Source organism: Pteropus vampyrus, unplaced genomic scaffold (genome assembly GCF_000151845.1).
Source record: "Pteropus vampyrus isolate Shadow unplaced genomic scaffold, Pvam_2.0 Scaffold65, whole genome shotgun sequence".
In the NCBI taxonomy this organism is placed as follows: Eukaryota; Metazoa; Chordata; class Mammalia; order Chiroptera; family Pteropodidae; genus Pteropus; species Pteropus vampyrus.
In genome coordinates, this window is record NW_011888846.1 from 4980745 (window position 1) to 4999547 (window position 18803).

An 18803-nucleotide genomic window follows, 5' to 3' on the forward strand; every position below is an offset into this window, starting at 1 on the left:
ACTTGATGTTTTCTGTCTTTTAAATTTTAGTCATTTTGGTGATTATGTAGTGTAGTATCTGATTGACATAATTTGTGTTACCTTAATGATTGATGTTGAGCATATTTCTGTGTGCTTATTTTTTATTTGCATATCTTTGATAAAGTGTCTGTTCAAATTTTTTGCCCCCTTTTCTCCTAAGTTGTTCGAGTTGTGTTTTTCATAAATACCAGATAAAAATCTTTTCTCAGTCCTATGTATTGTGATATTTTCTCCCAATCCATTGCTTCTTTTAATTTTCTTAAGAGTGCCTTTTGAAGTGCAAAAGTTTTAAATTTTAAGTCCATTTTATCAGTTGTTTCTTTTATGGCTTTTGGCTTTTGTGTCCTTTCTCAGAAATTGTTGTCTAACATGATGATTTCTTATTTCAAACGTGGGCTATTTAGAAATATGCTGTTTAATTTTAAGTTTATTGAGACTTGTTTCATGGTCACTATAAGCTTTATCTAGTTTAATGTTCCATATGCACTTGAAAAAAAAGAGTATTCTGCTGTATCTAGGCCAGTGTATTGTAAAAATGTCAAATAGTCAAGTTGGTTGATGTTGTTGTTTAAATTCGCTGGACTCCAGTTGATTTTCTGTACTTGTTCTGTCAGTTACTTACTGAAAGAGGAGTGTTAAAATCTTTTAACTATTCCAACTATAATTGTGGATTTGGCTATGTCTTTTAATTCTGTCAGCTTTTGCTTTATGTATTTTGAAGCTTTGTTAGTAGAGTACATACATTTAGAGTTGATGAATTGATCCCTGATTTTGAAAAGTCCCTTTTTGTTCCCTGAAATCTGTTTAGTCTGATGTTAACACAGTCGTCCCTCCTTATCCACTTGATCTTAGCCAAAAGGCTGAGAAGCGGTAGTCCTCCCTTAGCCACTGGAGTTATGTTCCAAGACCCCCAGTGGATGCCTGAAACCACGGATAGTACAGAATCCTATATATACTGTGTTTTTTTTCCTGTACATTCATACCAATAAGAAAGTTTAATTTATAATTTAGAAACAGTAAGAGATTACAACAATAACCAATAAACTAGGTCAATTGGAACAATATACTGTAATAAAAGTTATGTGAATGTGGTCTCTTTACGATAACCAATTTGATACCCAAGATGGCTTCTAAGCGTATACAATGTGGATACACCAAAGGGCTGATTCATGTGCCCCGTAAAACCGATGAATATTTTAGGGATTTATAGTTTTCACTTTAATGTTTCTTTCATAAAAAGGATCGAAAGTACGTATTATCACTTGGTTAATGTCTGTTGACCATGGAAATATCCTGTGTCTCTAGTGTTATGGTTTTTTAAACAATTGAATTTTATTTTCTCTCTTCGTTTCCATGTTCTCTGCTGCGTTTTCAGGTATTGTATTTTTCAGTTCTACAGTTCCTTTTGGTTTTTTGTATGTCTTCCATTTTCCTGCTAATTATATGCATGTGTTCCTTTAAGTCATTAAGCATATTCGGAATATTTGTTTTAAAGTCCTTTTCTGTTAATTGGAGATAGCTGTATTTCATGCAGATGTGTGAACATAACAAATGCCTGCTTCAAAACGAGTATAGGTTTCAGCAGATTGGAAGAAAGTCTCTGAGACCATTGTGAATTACTGTTTTATTTCCTATGAACTAAATGTATGTGGGAGTGAGGGGTGGAGGAGATCCTGGGATGTGGTGAATTAGACATGCTTAGCAACATTCCTAAAGCTGGAGTCAGATGTAGTTTAGCTGGCTAGATGTAAACCTGACTTAAGATCCCAATACCAATGGCTTTTAGTTTTATTATATATTTTCTTAATAAATGCTACCTCACCAAAGTAATGGACAATATTGTGTGGAAAATATGGATATCAGTGAGTTAGTCAAAAAGTGATTCAGAAAAGTTAGACATTGAAGAATGCGAATTTGTAGGAAAACCCTAATTATATGTGTATTTTTTTTCTCACAAGAGTGGTATATGATAAAACTTGTTTTAGTCTAAAAGAACTTTTTAGGGAAGCATAAAATAAAATTCCTAATGGATAAGAAAGTATTACCATAGTTTAATCAACAGAGTTGTTTCTTTTTTTAGTGGTATATAATGGTACATCTTATTATTGATGACATTCTTAGACCCTATTGAATAAGGGATTGTATTCCTCCCCACATTTCGTTTCTTATCCTCCTGAACTCTTTTGGTTTTCTATTCTTTTGTGATTTGTGTATGTTTTTGTATGTATCACTGTGAAATATACTTTTTTGCATGTTTATATGTATATAAATTGTATTGTGCCACATCTCATTTTCATTTCTATTTTTAACTTGACTAAACATCTAGCTATGTTGCTCCATGTACCTTTAGTTCATTCCTTATGACTGTTACATGTTTTTATAGTATGTATCCAAGCACATTTTACTTCTTCATTCTAGTAATTCTGATCATAAGGCTGCCTCTAATTCCCTGTCACAATAAGTATCTGGCTTGTTGCAAGTATCCTCATACATATTCTGTTGACAGGTGTGGATGTTTTTCTTGGCTGCGCACAGAGCTACATTTATATATATAAATATATATATGTGCACATGTATATATACATTTACATATATACACACATTACTACACATACTCAGGGATGTGTAGATGTATATATCTATACTTATTTAAATACAATTTCAAGAGTGGGATTATTTGGGTGTGAGTATGAATACTCAATGCAAGTTGGTTGCTAGAATGTGTCTTGCATGAAGATTCTTGTTTCTCTGTAAGCTGGCTAACATACTTGGTTTTCCAATTTTCTAAGAATTTAATGGGGGATAAAGCATTATTTTATTGTTTTAATTTGTATTTTTTGATTACTAGTGAGTTGGAACATCTTTCCATATACTTAAAAGGCAGTGTGTTTTCCCCTTTTATGAATTAGGAATTCACATTCTTTTCCATTTTTTCCTGTTGGATTTTCTGCCTTGCATGTCGATTTACAGGAATTGCTTGTGTTACGGTGGTGAAGGGGTCAGGAACAGTCCCAGCAGGAGGTTTAATCCATTTGTGATTTCTTCCCCCTTTATGATGATGCCACTGTTAGGGGTCCGTAAATATTTCGGGGGTCTGTATAAAGTGTTGGGGGATTGCATAACATTTCAGATATCTGTACAGTGTTTGGCCTGGCTGCCAATTCATATACTGTCTATGCCAGTATTTGTGCTTAGGTCCTGCTAAGCTCATCCTCCTTGAATGCTATTGACTGGCAGAGTGGAATGGGTTCTAAATGGATTCTTTATAGTTTTTCTCAGAAGCTATTCTGGATACGTTCTTGCTCTTCAAAATTAGAAAGAGTTAGTTGTGTTAGGATCTCCTCTATATTTCTGTATTTCCTTTGATGTTTCATTCCTTTCTTGGAAGGGGGAATGGTAGGTCAGTTTTTATCTTCCTTTATTTTATTCTACTTCTGGTAGGAATTCTTTGAAGTTTTTAGCTTGGGTGGATACTACTCTTCCCAAGTTTCCATCACTGATACAGATTTTTCCATATTCTCTTTCCATATATTCTGCCATTTATTGAATATTGTATACCAGCAGTTGTACTGAGCACTTACAGTTTGTTAATTAGCACAGTGACTCTATGATGTAAATATCATCCCAGATATACAGGTGAAAATAGCCAGATTAGAAAGAGCAAACTACTGGCCCGAAGTCAGACAGCTGTAGGTGGCATACCTGGGATTAATTTCAGTTGAACTGCATTTTGCTGGAAGTTTTGACATTCAGTGTGGTTAAAAGCTAGCTTGGGGGGGGCGGGCGGAGACTTTCTTCTCTCTAATTTACATGTTACTCAGAAGTCATTCCTTAAAAGCTGCTGTTTTCTAACAGATCCGATAGTAATTAGGTACTGCCTGAAACTCTGAGCATCAGTGCGACACATTCTACCACATGCATTGCAGTCCTCCTTTTCTTTTTTCCACTCAATTTTGTTGTAAACCAAAAGCTGCTCTAAAAAGAAATGAAATTCTTTAAAAAGGTGGTATTGATAGAAATAAATGTTGCATCTACTCTGGGTTTTGAGCCCTAAGATATCTGCATTGAGCACCCAGCAGGAACTGTGCCTATGACATAAAATCTCTTTCCCTGAGATCTGCTCTTGCACACACTGAGATCACAGAGCAGCCTGCACAGCTCACCCACATGCTCTCAAGAGGAACCCCCAGCCCTGCTCCCTTAACTCTGTCAAGCAGGAGCAAGGTGGACTCTGTCTCAAAAGAAAAAGTACCAAATCCTCACATTGAGGAGACTTTTCAGTCTAACAGTAAAACTGACAAGACCAGTGCAGTTTAAGCCAACACATTACACGTGGCCAAACTCCAAGACACGTGGTCAAACTTCGAGCTTGTGCAACATTGAGATTTTATAACTTTTTATAACCTCACATTCTAAGATAGTGTTTATGCCAAGGGAATTTTTCTGAAGGAGTTGATGAACTTTCATTTACAGTTTAAGTGTCATGTATCATTAGTAAGTATTGGATTTGTATATCAGTAACAGAAAACTCGATAAATACTTAAGCAAGTGAGGATTTATTTTTCTCATGTGAAGTCCAGAAGTGGGCAATCCATGGCTGATGCAGTGCTCAAGTATGTCATCAGGAAACCAGTATCCTGTCTTCCTAGTTTATGGTTCATGATCTCAAGATGTTGTATATCTGGACATTTCACCAGAGTTTTGGGAAAGAAGAAGAAGGAAGGATAAAGGGAAATCTTTTAATAAGACTTTGCATTTTTCTGGTCGACAGTACCCTCTTGGAGATTGATAACTACCTTTCATTGGCCAGAACTATGTCATAGTTGCTATGACTTGGTATTTAACTCATAGTGTCTGGAAGTAGTATAAAATAGTGGTAAAGAACATGGATCTGAGTTTAAAAATCTGTGTATCTCAATTTCTTCATCTATAAAATCGATCTAGTTATAGGTACCTACCAGTACTATGTTGTTGAAAGAAGTTAATGGGTTAATATGTCATTGTTTTAATGGATATACTTTGTGCTATTTTAAGTATTAGTTATGTGTCCTAAGTATTGTTAATATTGTTGTCGTAATTACCTAGAAGAATTATTGAAATTAGAATTGTAAATTTATCTCTCAGAATGAGTTATCTTTCAGATAGGAAATAAAAGAGCATTTAGATTAGTAGATCTGGGTAGGTGTTTTTTTTGAGTGCAAGCATAATAGAACTTTATTAAAGACTTGTGATTGCATTGCGCTGTTAAAAATTATGGGCAAGTTAAAATATTGGCCCCCTTTAAATTACCCATTTAATTCATTTTAGAGCTTATACCTCTTAGGGCCATCTTGAACAAATTGTCATTCTGCCTGCAATCTCCTAAAGTTCATTCAGCTCAATAGAAATTTCATTTCTCATTGATTGGATGTTCGAAAACTTAGCTATGTATGGAAATATGATTTTGTTGGTATTGATGCTTGCCTTTTCCAATTTGTAATTACTCTACTTTAAAAAAATGTGTCGATTATTTTTCTATTTTTTTTTTTTTTTTAGCCCTATCTGCTTTGATATGATTGAGGAAGCATACATGACGAAATGTGGCCACAGCTTTTGGTAAGATGATTTTATTTAGTGAAATTGTCTTTTGGAAGTCTTACAGTTGTTTGTAAATGTAGTCAGTGAGAAGTTATGTTTTTTTAAACTATTTTGGTTATGATGTAATCGTATTTCTTTGACTGATATACTTACAAGTTCAGTAGCTAAAGGAGTAAGCATATGGTTGGTGCATAATTTCTGTGAAATACAAAGATTTACCATAGGCCTTACAGATGGATTTTAAAACTTAGGGTTTATTAATTGTTAAGGAGCTTTAACTGTCCTTTTAGAAAATTGGGAGGGGTTGCTGAGTAATCAAGACAAAGCACTTTTAAGTCACTTGTGGGGATAGGAGTGAGGCCAATAAAGCCAGCTAGGACATTGGAAAAGAATATAGAGGGTTAAAAGTTCTCTGTTCTCTTCTTTAACACTTTGCTTAGTGTTATCTTTAGATTATATGGCACATTAATCTGTGTATTTATTTTAAAAAATTAGTTGCGGTAAAGTACACATAATAAAATCTGCCTCCAGCTTTCCCCCTGCATGTTGCTTCTCAGACCTCATGTCTCCTAAGTCCTCATATGCTATTTTGCTTCATTACAAATTAATTATAATTAACAGGTTCCCTCAGTGTTGTCATCTCCCAGCATATCTGTTGCGATCAAGCCTGAGTGCCACATTGCCTTTTGAGACTTTGACTAATTCATCATCTTGTATCTTGCTGTTAAGTCTTTCTTTCTACCTGGTTATTATATATGACCACTGTTTCTGATTTGCCTTTGCTGTTCTTGTTATAGTCCCTTCTTTGAGAATTTTTTGATTATTCAGTTTTCTGTATCTACTCATCCTTGTTTACACAGAAAAAGATATTCATATTTTGTAGGTAGACATAATAGAAGAAACAGCAGCTATGTACAGCTATAGAGAAATATTCTTTATTATCAGATATATACTTAATAGCGGATACAGGCACCCATTTATATCAGCACACTGTGGTACTGAATAATTTTTGTTCAGAGATGCAGTGTGAGAGCTGTTGAAAACTTCTCAGGTAGATCTGAGATACACACCCTTTTTATTTTTCGATGCCCACCCATTTCGGTCACTAGTCTAGGCACCTACCCTTCTTTTGGAATCCAAAACACTGCATCTGGGCTGGCGATGGTCAAGTAGACTAGACGAATGAGAGCTTACTGTGGTAAGGAGTAGCGAGGATTTCTAGTAGGGTTTTGTATGACCTAGAAGGCAGCAGAAGTGTTTTGTTGTCATTGTCATTGTTATATCTATTTTTTTCATTTATTCAACATTTATTAAGCTCCACCTCTTGAAGAGGAAATTGTGGTAGACATTTAAAGTATAAAGATAAGTAAGGCAGATCTCTGCTTTTAATGAGCAAATAGAACAGGGTTTGACAGACACATACACAGCTAAGTACAAAATAACATAGTTACTATTTCTCAAACTAGGGCTGGTCTACCTGGGGTGTTAGTGAGGTAGTAGATGTCCTAAGATAAACTTGATGCATCTTGTTGTCATTTCATTTTTATACAGTGGCATGTAATTTGCTGCATTTTAATTTCATAGTATAGGTAAGTAGTATTAAGTGCAGTGCAGAAAAGTCACCTGAATTTTTGTTCTTGAGGATAGTTCCCTCTGGTTGTGTCCCAGACTAGAGAGGGTGGTGTGGTAGTAAACCTACTGACAAGGGATATGATTAGGATGCTGAAAAAGGAAAGGAGGATGTCCTGGGATAATTTCCTGTATATTGACAAACTCTTCCTCTGCTTTAACAACTTAGTTATTCGTCTTGTCTCATATCATTTGCCCATGTTTTAACTACCATTTTTAAAAGCCAAGAGCTAAAACCCAAAATGTCTTTCTACTTATCTGTCAACCCCTGTCTCTCATATTTAATAACCTTCCCAGGATCTCTCCTTCATGATTTGCTTTATTTGACCTTGCGGATTTTTTAAGGGTTAGATCTTGTCATGCGGGAGTATTTTCTGCTTTATTAAATCATTTCCTTTTTTCCTAAGTAGACTATAAGTTTTTTCATGTTGGAACTCTTAATAAATTTGCATATCTGTTTTATTCTTCTCTCTTGCACTAAAAAAACAACAACAAAACATTTAGTATTCATTGAAATTTCCATGTAGGATTTTTTCCTGCCCTATATAGAGTCTATCTATGGTAATCCTAGCCTTGTCACAGTTGCAAGAGGTGATGATATTGTTTCTGGAACTTTGTGCAAGTCATTCGTTCAGTACGTATTTGAATATCTATTATGCATCAGACACTTACTGTAATCTTTAGGCCCCTGTGCTGTGCCAAAGACCACTGCTCCACTGCTATATAACCTCTTCCCTTTTACTTATCTTGGTTGTAACAAATGTGAGATGAGAAAGTAATTAATAACCAGAACAGAGAAACCTGATGGACGTAGGCTTTTTTGTTTGTTTGATAAGGTGGAGAGGAGTAGGTAGATATAAAAATTAGCCTCAGTTTATAAAGCTGAAATAAATTTGTAGTAATTTGGACTCAGAATAAAAGAAATGCTTTCTTTTTAGGAATCATTTTTATGAATCAATCTTGTAATTTCCTGGAAATAACTTTTTTCCTAATTGTTAGGAGCAGTACATGTTTACCATAGAAACTTAAATAAAAGACCATCTATAAAGAAAAAGTTTTCCACAATTTTACAACCTGGAGGCATTTACTGTTAACATTGTAGTGAATGTCTTTTTGGGCTTATTTTAAATGTACGCATGCACAAGTTTTTTTTTTTTTTTTTTGACGGAAATGGGATTATACTGTATCCACTGTATTAGATTGTCATTTTTATTTGGTAGTATAGCATTGTAGTAACTTTGTTCTAATGTCAATTTGATATTTCTCTGTGGTTTGGTTGAATGATATTTAAAAAGTTTTTTGTTAGAAGATAATATGCAATTGTAAAAAGCCAAACATTACAGAAATATATAAGGTAAGAAAGGAAAAATTTCTTTTAATCATATTTCTTCAACTATAACTATTAATAGTTATTAGATTGTTTTTATTGGCTGTTTACATTGCATTGGATTGATATTTATAAATTTAGTCAATTTCCTAGTGTTTTGGTTGCTTCTAAATTGAATTGAACACTTTTCTACGTATATAGCTCTGCTTACTTCCTTAGGATAAATTCCTAGAAGTAAAATCACTACGTCTAAAGGGATGCACAGCCTTAAGGTTTTTCATGTAGCTTGCCTTCTAAAAATGTGGCAGTTACACTTCCTGCAACAGTACATGAGATCGTTCATATCTACACGTACTCTTAACTCTGACAGTATTTTCTTTATTTTTCCATTCTGATTGCTAAAATTCTAAATCAGTTTTTTGTCCTAGTGAAGGTGATGATTTTCTCATATTTGCTAATTTTCGTCTCATTGATTTTTCTATTTTTCTCTTATTTTCTTTTTTATTTGAATGAGCTCTTTTCATATTACTGATATCAGCACTCCAAGAACATGAATAAATAGTCTGTTTGCCTGACTAAATCATAGGCATATGTTTTCTTGATGTTGTTATGTACTATTTAAATTGCATAAACTTAAAAGTTAGTACATCTTTTTAAGTTTTATATTCAATAGAGTTGTTTTTGGAATTGTTTTTAAAAAATTTTATTTACTATTATCTAATAAAAGCCCTATGTATCCTTTTTTAGACGTAAAAATATATGCTGAAATAAATTTGATAACTGATTACTTGTGTTGAAAATGAGGAATAGAAGATAATAATATTTTGTGACCATTTCATTACTCGATCACTGATTTAATCAAACCTATTTTTATTTTTTCTCTGCTAATAGCTACAAGTGTATTCATCAGAGTTTGGAGGATAATAATAGATGTCCCAAATGTAACTATGTTGTAGATAATATTGACCATCTGTATCCTAACTTCTTGGGTGAGTCTTTGGAATGATTTTTTTTTTTTAAATAGTCTTTCCCCTGAAGTGTGTGCTAACACTAATTTATTCAGAAAACATTGCTTATAAGTGAGCAATTCTCTCTTTCCTACTCACCAGGTGCTTTCCCAATCTTACCTGAGTTGTGACAGATTCCATACTATATATTGTTAGTACTGTATCATTTTTAAGTGTCATTAAAAAAAGTGATTGACACAACTCTTAGATTCTTACATAGGTGGCCGGACAGAATGCGAGGCTAAAGGAGAATGCCAGATGTCCAGAATACCTGTCTCTTTATACAGTGTTTTGCATTCCTGCTGTTTCTGCTTCTGGAGCAGAAGTCAGAAAGGGTTAATGGAGAAAGAGTAGGACAAAAAAAAGGGTGGGATGGATTTTGGATAGGTAAGTGACAGTATCTGCCATGATATGAATAGAAAAGTCACAAACAAAGAGAAGAGCAAATACAAATCTTTAGTGCCTACCTACCTCATGGAATCAACTAGTTACCATGTAGGGCATGGGCCAGTCTCACACAGTGAAGAATTGTCTCTCTTCACGTGCCAGTAGTGTCATTGAAACATGTAAGAATAGGTCTATGTTCTGAAGAATTCTTCTCCTATAGTAATAGTAGTAGTAGTAATAATAGTTTTAGCAGTAGTACCCTGTGGCAAAATTGATTTTTCTAATTTGAAATAAAATAAAAAACCTAGCATTTTCTGCTTAGCATATTTTTAATGTGGGGCTTTTTAAAGTTAAAATAGAACCCATCTAAACAGAACAATTAGATAACTTTAACAAAATACAAATTATGTGTGCTTTTTGTTTTGTTTTTGTTTTCAGTGAATGAGCTCATTCTCAAACAGAAGCAAAGGTTTGAGGAAAAGAGGTTCAAATTGGACCACTCAGTGAGTAGCACCGTATGTTTCAACTCTTATTACTATTTTTAATAAATCATTGTTTTTATTGGTTTAATATTAGATATTAAAGCTTAGTATATTATTGATTTTTCTTAAAAGAGATTTGTTTAAGATTGTTTTGTTCAATAAAGAACTTTCATATCTGCAGTGTGTGGTGGGATCACATTGAGACAATTGACTTAAATATGTAACATTTGAAGGATGATATGGCGGGGTAAAACTGTGTGGTAATTTGGAAAAACTTTTGAAAGATTCTTAATTTAAGAGGAATAATCCCAAATTATTGAGACAAGTGAGTTTAAACTACGACCTTACAACCAAATACAAAGTTGAAGATATGGCTAGACAAATAATTAAAATCCAGGCACTTATTTTGCAGGAAATTATACCTTTAGATATGCTGACTTAACCTTTATTTTGATTATGCCTTTCATATCTGTTATCTAAATTCATTTAAGGAAGAAATAGTGTTTAAATGGCAATTAGAACACAGCGGGAAGCTACTAGCTGGGAAGTAATAGGTTGGAACATGATTGTTTATTGTTGATATCTATGTAGTAAACATATTAGACAGTTAAACATTTGTTTCAGACTCTCTAAAACAATCCTCTTAAGAAGTTATTGTGTTTCTTCATTTTTAGAATGGCCACAGGTGGCAAATATTTCAGGATTTACTGGGAACTGACCAAGATAACCTTGATTTGGCCAATGTCAACCTCATGTTGGAATTACTAGTGCAGAAGAAGAAACAACTGGAAGCAGTAAGTGGCAGCTGAACTTTAAAAAAATATGTTAAATGATGCTCTTTATTGCATTGAAAAAGATCTAGAAATGTTTAAAAAAAAGGTAGTGTCACTTAATCCAGGGGTCCCCAACCCCTGGCTGCAGACTGGTACCAGTCTGTGGCCTGTTAGGAACTGGGCCACACAGCAGGAGTTGAGCAACAGGTGAGCAAATGAAGCGTTATCTGTATTTGCAGCCTCTCCCCAGAGCTGGCATCGTGGCCTCACCTCCACCTCAGATCATCAGGCATTAGATTGTCATAGGAACACTGGTCCCTGGTGCCAGAGAGGTTGGGGACCACTGACTTAATTCATCCAATTTTATTCACCATGAAACATCTCTGTAAGGTGTCACTTTTAACAGATTCCCCTTTTTCAAATAAAAGAAAGGACATATTTCTTATACTATAACTTAAGTGGCCAGTTTATATTAACAAAAGCTGAATGTTAAGAAAGATCACGAGAAGTGCATTTTCATTTTAATAGGGAACAATTATATTGGTCATTTTTATTCTAAAGAATATCTTCCTTGCCATATTTTCCTCTCTCATATATGAGATTTGAAGGAGAAAATAGAGATTATTTTTATCTACATTAAATCCTTAGAGCAGCAGCACACTATGGCTTAACTAAGGACATTTAGAAAGATGGGAACTAGAACTAAATACATCCTGTTTCATGTAATGCAATGTAACTAATGTGAAATTACATTTACTTCATGTAAGAAAATGTAAAATGTGAATTTGCATGTATTAGGAATTGAATATGATCCATTTTAAGCAGTGCACACTTTAGCATAAGCAAATACCCATCGTGACCTAGCTTAAACAAGAAAAGGGGTATTTATTGACATGATAAGGGAGTTAATAGCCCAAATGCACAAAAAGGAAGAGCTTGCCAACCAGATGTTGGAAAGTTGGGACTCATAGCTTCTCTGGGGCCTAAGGATATGAGATCAGGCATTTGAATGTTGTTGGGAGTCTGTTTTTTGTGCTTCTCGTGCGTGCGTTTCTTTGGGACAGGTATGATTTTTTTTCCCTAAAATTTTTCTCAGATGGTGGATAACAGGTTCACTTGTGCTTCCTCATTTCTATTTACTTTTTTTGATAGAAGAAAATTGGCTTTCATTTCCTTTACATGCTGAATGTGAGAACTGTTAACCTTCTTCCCAGCTTTTGACGTGCCAGCATTAATCTTTGCTTGCTCTTGGCTTTTTGTCTGGGAATTGAAGTACAGGTATCTTAGACCACAGATCTTTGCTATTATATTTTGAAGAAGAAGCCAGCTCAGAAGCAAAGTTCCTAGCATAGGTTTTATAGGTTTTTTTACGTTATTGTTTTCCTATTTTACTTTGTATTAGTATTTAACCTGAGTATTTTCAACATACAGAGAACAGAATATAATGCAACTTGACATACCCTGTGTCAGTTTTACTAAATATTAACACTTTGCCATGTATGTCTTAGATCTGCCATTCGAGAATTAAATATTTTTTGTGCTTAAGCCCTCTCATCCCTTATGTCATTTCATTTCCCCAGAATAACCTCCGTATGAAACTGGCAAACATCCTTCTGAAGCATGTATATGCTTTTCTTACATGTATTTGTATCTGCAACCATATAAAGTATTGTTTGTATAATTTAGAAGTTTATATAGTATCATGCTGTGGTTATCCATTTGACATAAGCTCTTTGTTTACTTTTGAGGTTCATGTTCATAAACATATTATTTGAACTTCTTTATAATAATTCAATACGTGAACATATCTATTCCCCTATTGATAGACAGGTTCTTTCCCATTGTTAGCTGTGAGTGACAGCTAATACTGTTATGCATGTCTCCTTGTGCTCATACACCTAGTGATTTAAGGAGTGGATTTGCTGTTCATAGGGTTTGTCATGTACATTTAAACTTATTAAATATTGACAAATTGCTCTTCTTTGGGTTTGTACCATGTCAATATTTGCTGTTTTCTCTTTTTTAGTTTCTGCCTATCTGATAGTTGTCAGGGTGTGTGTGTGTGTCTGTCTGTCTGTCTGTATCTGTATTTTGGATATTCTTACTTGGCCAAATATATATTTAGATAATTGAATTCTAGTTGCATTGCATTGTGGTTAGATCACATAATTTTAAGAGTCCCATATTTACCATATATTTTCCATTTCTGGTGCACTTCATGCTTTTGTTTCCCATTTATTCTTTTGAATTCCATCTGTAATTTTCCTTCTGCCTGAAGGACAACCTTTATCATTTCTTTAATGCAGATCTGCTGATGGTGAATTTTTTTAGCTTCTATGTCCAAGCAAGTCTTTATTTTGCCTTTGTGTTTGCAAGGTACTTCCAAATAAGTATAGAATTCTAGATTTACTTCTTAAAAATTTCAGTATGTTAAAGATGTTTCTCCATTGTTTTCTGTCTTGCATTGTTTCAGATGAGAAGTTTGCTGCCATTCTTGTTTCTAATGTTTAGGGCGAAATATATTTCTCCTGTTTTAAGATGTTCTTTTTATGATTTTAAGCATTTTGTTATTGATGGGCCTTGGTATGGTACTCCTCGTGGAGGCTCCCCTCCCACATGTTCTCGAGATGCTTCAAAATTCTTGGATCTGTGAGTTCATAGTTTTTATCAGATTTAGAAAATTTTCAGTCATTATTCTAATATTTTTCTGTCCCCTCTTATAATTTGGGAACTTCAAGTACACAACTGTTAGACTGGTTGAAGTTATTCCACAGCTCTGATTAATAGCTCTGTTCATTTATGTTTTATTTTTTTCCTTTATCTAGTTCATTTTGGATAGTTTCTATTCTGTTGTCGAGTAATCATTTCCATCTTCCTTGTCTCTCGTTAACATGCTTATGCTTTCCTCTGACTTCTAGAACGTATATGTAGTTATAATAATTTTTAAATGTCTGTCTTTACTAATTCTGTTATTTGGTGTCATTTCTATATCTCTTTATTGATGACTTCTCTCCTTAGAGATGTATTTAACTTCTTATTTTCATACTTATTAATGTTTTGATTGGATGCTAGAATTGTAAATTTTACCTTGTTTAGTGCTGGGTATTGTATTCCTTTACACATTCCTGAGCTTTGTTCTGGCTCTGTAGTTAAATTATTTGGAAAAAGTTTGATTCTCTTAAAGCTTGTTTCTAAGCTTTGTTCAGTGGGACCAGAGCAGATTTTTGTTTAGGCTAATTTTACCCACTACTGAGGCAAACTTTTTGAACATTCTACTGGAAGCCCCTGTATTTCAAGGTGTTTTCATTCTTGCTTCTGGGAAATGCAGTATTTCTGGTGCTTCATCTGAAAGCCATTGCTTCATAACTGGCCTGCTGTTATCTTAAGGTAGGATTGTGAATTCTGTATTTCTCACTGCATTTTAGACAGATTGGAAGTTCAGTTTGCATGCTTTTGGTCTGTTGAATTTATCGTGATTTCCATTATGTGGTATATAGTCTATTTTGTTAAATGTTTACTTGCATTTGAAAACAATATGCTCTTTGTTGTAGTGCTTTTATAAATGTTGATTGTGTAGAGTTTGTTAATATTCAAATCTTTTTTTTCTCTTAGCTGTATCTGTTACTGATGGGGTATGTTAAAAATATAATTTTCGATTGTAATTTTTCATTGTTTTCTGTGATTTTTGCTTCATGTAGTTTGAAGCTTGTTATTAGGGACATCCATGTCTAGGATTGTTATGTCTTCTGGGTGAATCATCCCCTTTATAATTATGAATTGTTGTCTTTATTACTTGAAATATTCCTTGTTCTGAAGGCTATTGTAGTCAGTCATACTACCAGAAGTGCATATCTTGTAGAATTTTTTTGACAGTAGATTTAAAGAAAAGAATGTATTGATACAGAGAAAAATTAATGCCTAAATAATAGCAACGATTACATCAGATATGACAAAATGATTCCCATTTATGAAATGTTATCTGCTTATTTTAGTGATAGAAACTCTGAAACCAAGTAGGGGAAGCTCTCAGTTTTACAGGGTTTTTAGGCTAGGATCCTAAAACTTTGACTTTTGTACACCTGGAAAGTCAAGTCTTATCTTGTTCTGTTCAGTCTTTTCTTCTGCCTACTTTAGCTCCTCCCTTTTTTGCTTTTCTTTCCTCTTCCCTTCCCTTAAAATCTAACTAATAAATAGTACTTCTAATTTACAAAGTCAAATGATATTACAGGGTCAGAGGAAAACCGGTTTTTCTTTGAGCATCAGTCTTTGAGGGCCTTATCCCCCTTTCTCCAAATCAGTTGCATTCTTACCCTATTTATATTTCCTATTCAAACTTACTATTTTGAAGATATTTTGTATACTTCCTTTGCAAATGAACTGTATTATTAGCATTCGTGGCTGTGTATGTTCCTTTTTGTATAAAGATATGGTCTCTGCTCTCTAACCAGGTAATCTGTAGACAGTTATAGATGATCAGAGTCCCAAGAAAGATGCAGAGGATTCTAGGATACTTTGTCACATTGTTGGGACAAAGAGCCCTTGTTAGTTTGGTCTTTGTGGAACTTTAACTTCTTAGGAATGTGTCTTAAGATCCAATAAATACCAGTTTGTTATGCAAGGAAAATTTTCACTTTTAAATCTTCCTGACACTATATTTTACAAATTTATTTCGCTATGAAGCATTAATTCAACTGTGTTTGTTAAGTGGAATATCCTGTTTGTCCTTCTTTGTTCTTATTTGTCTTGACTTAAACATTTCATTGATCTATTTTGCTTCTTATTCTTCAAAATCCAAAGGACCTCCCCCCCCACCTCCAAAGTGGTAGACTCTGGCAATGGAGGTGAGGTGGCCGTGCTCTTTTGTAGTATTTGTAATATCTTAGCGATTCTTCAAATTTTGACCTGCTTACTCTGATCATCTGGAGATTTGTTAATCATGGATTCCCGAAATCTTTTCTAGAGTAACTGAATCAGATAAAATTTGTCCCAGTATTTATTTTAACAAATGCCTCAGATAATTCTGTTGCATAGCCAGGTAAATGAAAGTTTTATTAATCTTTCTTATTTATTTATTTTTGTTCGTTTTGGAAGTGCTCTATTGGGCCTTTTTATTCTGCTTTTCAAATGTGTATATAAAAATTAGAATTATATTTATTCATAAACCATCTCATTGTTTATCCCTTTTTTAGCTTTGGTTTTCTTTTTACACATATTTATCAATTCACCTGGAATTCCTTGGTTCTTTGTATGAATTTTAACAGTAAAGATATTTTTTGTAATTTCGTGTTTTGATACCCAGAAAATGTCAAATTATAATTATTGTTTATCGTTACATTTTTATTTTTTACCAATTTGGGTTATTCACCCCTCCCTTCACTTGATTATTTTAAAATTTTTGTTTCTAAGTGTTTGATTTTGACTGAAATTTTCTATTGAAGCATATTTATTCTCACACCTGTGAGTAGATAATAACCAGAAATAGTAAATTTGACTTCTGAAAGGTATGGATTTCTTCCCATTTATTATGCTTCTTACCCCCTGGAAATTCTTACGGGGAAAGTGATGTTAGTGCCTAGAAACTCTGTTGGGTTCCACCATGATTTTTGTCTTGATGTTGTATTAGTTTGGGGGAGAGAAGGCTAGGACAGACAACAGAATTGCCACTTCCCATAAATAGTTTTTCATCAGGGTAAATAAGGAATGTAATTTAAAACATCTGTTTCTTAAAATTAGTTTGTTAGTTTTGGGAATAATAGCTTGCTTTTAAAAATGCCAATTAGCCACTGGGAAAACTGATTAAATAGAAGTAATAGACTGACTTAAATGGATGCATAAAGTTGCTTCATATGGTTATATTGTGGTATTAAAGAAAACTTTGAACTCACAGTTATATTTTTAAAAGAACAACTGTAATTTTCTATTATAGGAATCACATGCAGCCCAACTACAGATCCTTATGGAATTCCTCAAGGTTGCAAGAAGAAATAAGAGAGAGGTATATTATTTTGTGTTTTACATGATGTTTCATTTACTATTGTTGACTATTTCCATTTCCCCCCCATTTTTGTAAAGGCATTATCAGGCCAAGTTTTTTTTAGAAAAACATTTAAAAAGCATTTGAATTTTCAAGATTTTTTCTTAAGCTTTGTTATTTTAACTTCTTTTACTTATACAACTTGATACTTTAGAAATCCCTTTATGGTGATATGCTGACAGGTCTTCTGTAGGATTGATTGCAATAACTTTCCTCAAAGCTATAAAGAATAGAAAATAGAATTATCAAATGACAGCTTACTCTTCACTCTGAAAAGAAAATTTAGGAGAATTTAGATAATACAGTCTTAAGTAGAAGGGGTTACAATTTTTCTTATGGTAAAAATGCATGCCAGGGTAAAAACAAGTAAAAATGTAGCTTCGTGTTTAGAACTTGGATAATATAAGTCATGCAAGATAGCTAGAAGAGAATTTGTTAACAATTTTATAACTAGAATATTCTAAGTTAACATAAAATTCCTTAGTCATTTCACACTTTTACAAAATATGGGAAAAGTCAAAGGCAAAATCCTATGATATGGGTAGCATGCAAAAATAATTAGAAAGTTGTTTTATATTTAACTTCCTGTCTCAAATCTCATATATTTTTAGTCTGAGTTGTCTAATTGACACTTTTTACTTATTAAAAAAATGACCATCTGTTATGTGCTAGATTCTAGGCTGTCTTTACTATTTTTTTAAAATAAAAAGATGAGAAATATATTTTGATGAAATACTTTAAGCAGGCATTGCCAGGACCTTACATTATCTTAATTTGATATTTCTTCTTTTTTTGATTATTCATGATGTGAATTTTTAACTTTTTCTTAATGTTAAGATTTTTTTTTTTATAGTAGCTGTTTATAACTTAATATTTTTTATGTGGCTTGTGACTATATTTTTCTTATCCTTAACTTTCTTTAACAATTGCGATTTTAATGTTTGTTAACAGAAAGATTGTCCTCATTATAAATTTAAGATTTGTTTCTCTCTCTCTTTTTTTTTTTTCTTTTTTTGTGGGTACTTCTTAAACTTTAATATGCATGAGAGTCACCTGAGGATCTTGTTACGACTCCAAGTTCCGAATAAGGGAGTGTGTGTTGGAATCTGATAATCTGAATTTCTAGCAAGATCCAGGCGACGATGCTCTTGGCCCTCAAACCACAATTGAGTAGCAAAGTTGAACATTTTCTAATATATGGGAATAAAATTATTCAATATGTACACTCAACATTTTTTGCTATAGAAAATTCTTCATAAGAGTGATAATTTTTTATATTCCATACATACCCTCCCCATTTTAAAACAGAATGTGAAATCGTTTTGCAGTAGTTGTACGTGTTTCTTTCTGTCTTAGACTTTGGAGTCTTTGAGAGTGAGATTCAGTACATAGGAAAGAAACGAATCAGTTAAGTGAACAGTACAAATATGAGGATATTTGAGGGTAAAATGAAATGGCTGGTCATTGTTTGTGTCCTGAATTATTTAAGGTTTTCATTAGCCCCTGAGGTTTTTAGTGCTTTTCTAGGGGTCTATTAATGCTTGCAACAAATTGTTAGATTTAAAA

At 33.4% G+C, this 18803-nt stretch overlaps 1 protein-coding gene across 3 annotated transcripts in view; it reads left to right on the plus strand.

The window, feature by feature from the left end:
- The first annotated feature begins 5550 nt into the window (after nucleotides 1–5550).
- COP1 (COP1, E3 ubiquitin ligase) overlaps nucleotides 5551–18803 on the plus strand; it is a 93559-nt gene continuing 80306 nt past the window's right edge. The window contains exons 1-5 of one of the 3 annotated variants that reach the window (XM_011361244.2): nucleotides 5551–5616; nucleotides 9446–9543; nucleotides 10387–10463; nucleotides 11105–11224; nucleotides 17130–17198. In XM_011361244.2, the coding sequence (XP_011359546.1) occupies nucleotides 5573–5616; nucleotides 9446–9543; nucleotides 10387–10463; nucleotides 11105–11224; nucleotides 17130–17198 (408 nt within the window). In that variant the 5' untranslated portion in view covers nucleotides 5551–5572. The remainder of the gene's footprint in view (nucleotides 5617–9445; nucleotides 9544–10386; nucleotides 10464–11104; nucleotides 11225–17129; nucleotides 17199–18803) is intronic. The other 2 variants (XM_023531257.1, XM_023531258.1) reach the window with 2 other exon arrangements.